General features: G+C 45.2%; 1 protein-coding gene across 2 annotated transcripts in view; it reads right to left on the reverse strand.

Moving 5' to 3' along the window:
- ttyh2 (tweety family member 2) overlaps nucleotides 1–7,500 on the reverse strand; it is an 88,031-nt gene that overhangs the window by 59,781 nt on the left and 20,750 nt on the right. For both annotated transcript variants that reach the window (XM_042082024.1, XM_042082025.1), the window contains exon 2: nucleotides 7,447–7,500. This exon is cut by the window's right edge and continues 122 nt beyond it. In XM_042082024.1, coding sequence (XP_041937958.1) covers nucleotides 7,447–7,500 — 54 coding nt within the window. The remainder of the gene's footprint in view (nucleotides 1–7,446) is intronic.

Below are 7,500 nucleotides of genomic sequence, written 5' to 3' on the forward strand. Positions count from 1 at the left end.
CAGAGATTGTTTCTTTCATGAGTTAACTCACATTAATGCTAAACAAACAAGCCGGTCTGCACTCGTCTGTGCAGGTCAGCTCAGATAAAAGCTCCCGCTTAAATGAATAAATGCAAATGTGAAGTTGCACAACTGCAGCGCCGACAGAGCACTGGCTGTGAACAGCCCTCCTTCCGTATGAGCTACAAACAAGATCCAGATTTAGGCAAATGGGTTTCAGTTACACTTAACTAGAGCAGAGACCTGGAAATCCCCAAAAAAAAAAACACTTTTTAAAAAAAAAATTTTTTTAAATCCCACGTCCAGCTTGGTGCGGGGGGTGAGCTATGGAGGCCCAACAGGGACACAAGGCTCATTCTGCCTCCTTGTCTGAGCCGGTCAGGCTAGAAACTCGGGCTGGCCATTAATGTAAGCCAAAGGGGATTATGAAAATGAAAAGCTGCTTACATTTTTGACCGATTCATCAAAAATACTTCCAAAGCAGCTGCTTCTGTGTCTTAATGTGTCTTATTCCTCAACCTCTGTCATTATCTAGCCAATGAGCACAGCACACAGATTACTCAAAGCCCCACAACACAGTAGACTGCAGGAAAGGAATGATACATAGTGAGCAATGGCATCAAAGCCATGAGAAACATGATTAAAGGTGTGGTCCGTAATTCCATTCCTGTACACTTTGTTGACAAATTCAGTGAATTGCACCAGTGGTGCTCCAGTTACGCATGTGTTTGCTCTAAAAAGAAAAAAACAAATCTGGCATTTGTGCGCACTCCAGGTTTAGACTGTTTTTAAGAGAGACCAACAGAAAAGCAACTCACTCCCTGTCCCACCACGGCTTACTTCAAGCGTATTTAGGGAGAGGGCAAGTTTACTTCGGCTAGATGCCGATTCTCACTCTACAAAATGGCTCCCAGTGCCACCCATGTTAATTAGTGGCATGCCCTGGCACAACCAAGGCATTCAGTATAGTGTCTCTCTGTGTAGAAAGACTGTGAAAAACAGGTGTGTGTGTGGGGGGTAGGTGGGGGTGGCGGGTAAACAAAGAGGGCTTTCAGATGGGCACGGCACACCCAACACCAGGCGTGATAGGTTAGATCAGGCTGCCACACCCAACACCAGGCATGATGGGTTAGATCAGGCTGGCACACCCAACACCAGGCATGATGGGTTAGATCAGGCTGGCACACCCAACACCAGGCGTGATAGGTTAGATCAGGCTGCCACACCCAACACCAGGCGTGATAGGTTAGATCAGGCTGGCACACCCAACACCAGGCGTGATAGGTTAGATCAAGATGGCATACCCAGTGGTAGCCATGAAGGGCTAGATGAGGTGGGCACACACTATGCCAGGCGTGATGGGTTGGATCAGGTGGCTGAGGAGCGAGGGCTTTCATGTCCTAATGAGTCAGTATGGACTCCAGGAGTCATCCACAGGGCCCGGGGAGAGTAAGCCGTCATCATAAAAATCACATTAAGCACGCATCTTCATTTGTAGGAACAGATGGCCCTGAGTGTGTGTGTGTGTGAGACAGAGAGAGAGAGTGGATAAATGTGTGTGTGTGTGTGTGTGTGTGTGTGTGTGTGCGTGAGTATGGCTGAATGTCTGTGTGTGTGTATGTGTGTGTGTGTGTGTGTGTGTGTGTGTTAGTGAGAGAGAGAGAAAGTGGATAAATGTATGTGTGTGTGTGTTTGTGTGTGTGTGTGTGTGTGTGTGTGTGTGTGTGTGTGGTGTGTGAGAGAGAGAGAGAGGGATAGTGAGTGAGTGAGTGTGTGTGTGTGTGTGTGTGTGTGTGTACGTGAGTTCATTTGGATGGGTGTGTCGGTGTGCGTATCTATGTGTGTATTTTGGACATCTTCCGAAAAGGTTCTGCGATTCACAAGGACGATCCGCACATGAACACCACTAGGGCTTTCTGTCAAATGATTCAAGAAAAAAAAGGGAAAAAAAAGGGAAAAGAAATGGAGATCATCCGGTGGGGATTTCACAATCTGACATTTAGCCATCTAAAACAAAACGTAGGCTGGCTGCAGGGGTTTCTCCAAATGCATTGCGCTGCATGAATATAAGATAACAGCGCCGTTTCCCCCCTGACATTTCCGTTTGCCAGTTCTTCGCTGTGTTCCTGCAAAAAGGCCGAAAGACTGAAATAGGATTTTTTTTCCCACCGTTGTACACAGTCTTTTACGCTATTCAACAATAACAGTCATGTGATTCTGTTCAGTATGATTAAATATGACACATGAACACAGATCTCTGAAAACTCAAAAATGTCGACGGTGATCTCGCAGCGAGGGGAGAGGGGAGGACTGCAGCGTTCTACATTTCCAAGGCCTGATGTGCTGCTGAGAGATGGTGGACTTAAATCAGATACAGTAAACGACTTCCCTCAATACGCATTTATAATGTATAGCATTTATAATGTATAGCATAGCATCCAGAAGAACTCAGACTGCTTAATACACAATGTGGTCTGACAGGAGGAGGGTTGGAAAAAAATATTATTCCAGCTTAATAATAACATAAACACTAGACCTACCACTCACCCAACTGATTGCACTAACTATTCTATTAGGCTCACCTCACGGTTGTTAATCATTTACAAATGCAGAGTGCTTGACATAGAGGCATAGCAGAGGGTTTCCTTCTTCATGAATACAATGAGGACAACAAAAGCATTGCGGATACCGACGCCGACATGAGTGTGGTGCACTCCTCTTTCGACATTCGATTACTTTGACAACATTATTCTCTATACAAGTCCGCACACCAGCGTCGCCACTCTGCCACCACTGCTGGTGTTCAAGAGTTGTATTGGGAATATTGTTGTCAAAGTAATCGAATCTCGAAAGCGGAGTGTGCCGCGCCAGTGTCCACAAACCCATAGACAGAAGCAGTATGAGCAAGCTGATGAATCAAATGAATGGATAGATAGAATAGACTCAGGTGAAGAAACAGAGAGAACAGAAAGATAAGACACAGGGCAGACAGACGCATAACCGTTTGCAAATGCAGAGTGCTCGACACCAAAAGCACGGAGGGGGTTTCTCCTTCCTGTCAGAGCTTCAGTCTCTATCGTGTGTTGGGAACCTCCAGAGTTTTGAAACAATCATTTTGTGTTAACTCATCACCACTCAGTCACAAGCAACGACAGGACTGGACCCAACAGGACCCAATCCCACCACCCGCACCTAAGGATCTCTGGCCAGTACTGCCTGGGACAAGCCGTGAGAAAGACGCAGTTAGTGGGTTATGGGCCCAAATATATTCCTGCGTCTGTGTCCCACGCATGCAACGGGTGACGAGAATTGCGTTGTCAAAGCGGCATGCGGGGGGCGTCACGTGCCTCCCAATAATTGTGACCACGCCTCAATGACGCACAGAGGAGTAAGTCACTTCTTTAAGTCTTTAAGCCTCCACACAAAGGTGCCGACATGAGTGTAGCACACTCCACTTTTGACATTCAAAGACATTAGATTCCATTGTTTTCAAAACAACCTCGCACCCCACCATCGAACCTTTTAGCATCCGCCTTGTAGATTACGAAGCTGTTCTATTTTTGTCGGCGCCGCTCAATACAATCTCTTGTTTATCGAATGCTTGTCAGTTAAAAATCTCTTGTGCTTGCGTGCGTGGCCAGGAGGTGACAGAAAGTCTCAGCGCATGTCGGCACCTACAGTATGTGCCGAGGCCTTTAGTTTTTTTCTCAACCAAGGGGAGAAGAGTTACAGTATCTGACTTCAGACAGAGTGACGATGGGTGGAAATAAAACACGGAGGGGAACAAAATCCACAGGACTTAACATTTAGATTCTTTGAGAGTCTGTGAGACACAGAGAGAGACAGAAATGAAGAGAAACAGAGTGTATTACGGCCATAACTGCATTCCTAGCGCTAACCAGGGACCACACCACTGCACTTAACCCCACAATATGCCTTGTCTCTGCAGAGGCGAGTGGGAACACCAGCAACTAGGATAATTTAATATATACAGCACACTTCTACCACATGGGCAGCAATCACGGGACGAGAGAGAGGCAAAAAAAAATAGATCCTTACAGGCACAGAGCCACACACACACACACACACACACACACACTCCTCTCTGTGTCGGTTTGTCTTTCTTTCCCATTCGCTCACTCACTCACTCACATGGATACACACACCGACACACACACACACACACACACACAATCTCTCCTTTCTGTGTCTGTCTTTCTTTCTCACTCACTCACTCACTCACTCACTCACTCACTCACTCACTCACATGCAGACACACACACATATACACACAAACACACACACACACACACACACACACACACACACACACACACACATAGCCTCTCCTTTTGTCACAGCCTCTCCTTTCTGTGTCTGTCTTTCTTTCTTTCTCACTCACTCACTCACTCACATGCAGACACACACATACACACACACACACACACACACACACACACACACACACACACACACACAGCTTTAGAGAGACAGGCACACAACCACCCCAACAGTAAAAATTTAATTTCGCTCCCCATGTGTGTGCTCTCCTCCCTTTCGACTTTCTGAGGAGAAATCAGATGATGTAACGGCCAAGCTGTGCTCTCTGTGCTTCAGGCCAATACGTTTGGGTGTCCTTGGGTTACACATATGGTTTTTGATTTGTTTTCTGATTTGCAGAAAATCCCCCACAAGCAGCATCAGCACAAAGACTACCAGCACTATTAGCATAGCATAGCATAGCATTAGTATAACAATAAAAATGGAATGTTCAAAACATTAAGCAACATTAAAGAGTTTTTTTCCAGTCAACATAGTCAAATGGCTATCGTGAATCTTCAGTGTACTATGATCGGAATAGGTTTCCTGAGGGGATACTTTACAGCGAACCTTCAATTAAGTCAAGCAGTGTTTGAAAGGATTAAATTACCTCAACGCATCAAGTCATCATCTAAACAGACTTGATAATACCTTAAAACAGACAAGGTTTGTCCAGTATTTAGACTTCACAAAGGCAAGTTATCTGACCTTGTGCAAAACAAAGCTAATTTAAAACAGGCTCAGAAAATGAGGCCGCACATATGTGATGCTATGTGCTCAACAATGACAACACCGAACAATAATTACTCAGCTAAGCAAACTTTCAGTAAATAAATGCAAATCAGCCAATTTATGAGATACTGTCCCCCAAACAAGGCCACATATAGGCTTCACTGCCACTACCACCATGAATGTCTGAATGCTCAGCTCACAGACAGTCCAGATAGGCAAAGGTAATAGCTTAATACATGCTGATAAAATGAGGGCAAGTCAGAGGATGCTACGCTAAACTGTGGGAAACAGTGACTGGGACTGTCCCTCATGGCCAGGGACGAGGCCGGCAGGGTCGTGGGGGTAGTTGTTGGGGGGGATTCTCTGGTATGTCTGCATATCTTGGGATTTGCTGAACTAAGCGGTTAGACCCCTGGCAGTGCTATGGCCTCGCATTCAGTCCGGGGCTCTTCTCTGAGACTGTGGCGACAAGATCAACAATGAGTCAGTCAGCCAGACAGCCAGACTACAGACTGCAGTTCTACTAGAGGAGACATACTTGTGATGCTCGGCATTCACTGGACTGAACTAGACTGTCCTCTTGCCACCCAAAGGCATTCTGCCTAGCAAGGCAATAGTAGAGAATAAATGTGTGGTATTTACGCGGCTCTCTTTCCACTACTAGTCCGAGTCTACTGTGAGGGTCAGACGGATACCAGATGATCCGCCTGAAAGACAAGTGAGGTTTCTGTGGTGGCTACCCTCCATAGGGTAGTGTAGGAATGGCTACCCTCATATTGTACAACTGTGCGTTTTGTAGATCACCAAAGAAACGGGTCACCAAAAAACCTTCACAAACCAGAAAAAAAAAGCCAGGAAGGAGGAAGTTGGAAGCAGGTCGGGTGCTATGTGGCACACAGAGGAAATGAGGTCGAACTCTTCTCCTCTAACCTGTCCTGTTAACCTCTATTCAATGTCCCCATGAGCCTCCCAATGGATCTCACAGCACATCCCTACAACATTACTGGGTTTCAAACTCAAGCAACACACTTTGACTAACCTCTATAATTTATTTATTTATTTATTTTAAGGTTTATTTAGACATGGACAGTGCACATTAATGAACATAAAAATGTAAATGTGCCAGAATTAACCAAAATGGCTATTTTGCATCTGTTGTCCATGGGCCGATGTTAACAGGCCAGATGTGCCTAGAAGAAACTCTACACACATCATACCTACACTATAGACTAAGCTCTATAGCCCAACACCATGATGTCTCCTCATATGGTCTAAGCCCTGAACCCCCACAGACAAACGCGGTACATGATTGAGTGTGAGATACGGTTTGAAATGGTAGGAAGTGTTGTGACAATCTCTGTTCTATGATGGTTATTTAGTGTTCTTTTGCGCCTCCAGGCTTCCCCTAATAATTCTCTGATTCACATCATGACACTATGAACTGTGAGTAATTCCGTCAGCGAAGTCTGCACAAATTCCGCCTTTCGGAAAATGTGTATAAAGGGCTCTAAATGTCGGCAAGACAGCCCTCACGCACTTGATGATTTAACAGTGGGACGGCCCTAAGCCCTGTCTGTGTATTTCTATGTGTGTAATGGCATCCTTACACCAGGAGACTTTGAAAAGATTTGGGAAAGATTCTTGAAAGATTTGAGTCTTTTAACTAATCCCCCCATTCAAACTTTACTCAAAAGACTACAATCTTTCAAGAATCTTTCCCAAAACTTGTCAAGTCTTCTGGTTTAAGGATGGCTTAAGTCTCTTCAGGTTAAACCGTCTTCTAAATGCAAAAACGTTAAAGACAGATGCACAGCTGTGCTTCACATGGTGGGAGTTGTAGTGAACTCCTCCACCTTCACTGGAAAAGGTACCTCGAAAGGAGCTGCATAAATGTAACATGTTATGGGGGGTGCTGTGTCACAACTGGCTACAGCCCCCATACCAAGTGCCCACAGGGGACCCAGATTCGAGTCCAACTCGGGTCATTTCCCGATCCCACTCCATCTCTCTCTCTCTCTCTCTCCCCCTACTCACTTCCTGTCTGTCTCTTCTCTGTCCTATCACAATAAAAGCAAAAAAGCCCAAACAAATACACTCTTAAAACCAATGTTTTGTCCCTATCTGGACACAGAGATGTATTAAAAAAAACAACACAAGTTGTGTTGTTTTCAATGCAAGTTGTGTTATTGTCAACACATATTGTGTAACAAATTTAAAAAAAGTAAACAACACAAACTGTGTTGTCCCCATCTGGACTACAGAGATGTGTTAAAAACAATGCAAGTTGTGTTATTTTCAACACATTCGTTTTAAGAGTGTACACACATAAAACGTAACATGTTATTGTTTTTCGCAATAAACGGAGCGACTGCAGCATCGCAGCTCCCTGCTCACCAGCATATGAGTCCGGCGGCCACGGCGGACCAGGTGACGCAGCAGGAGTTGGGC

This window comes from Alosa sapidissima, chromosome 24 (genome assembly GCF_018492685.1).
Source record: "Alosa sapidissima isolate fAloSap1 chromosome 24, fAloSap1.pri, whole genome shotgun sequence".
NCBI classification, from domain to species: domain Eukaryota; kingdom Metazoa; phylum Chordata; class Actinopteri; order Clupeiformes; family Clupeidae; genus Alosa; species Alosa sapidissima.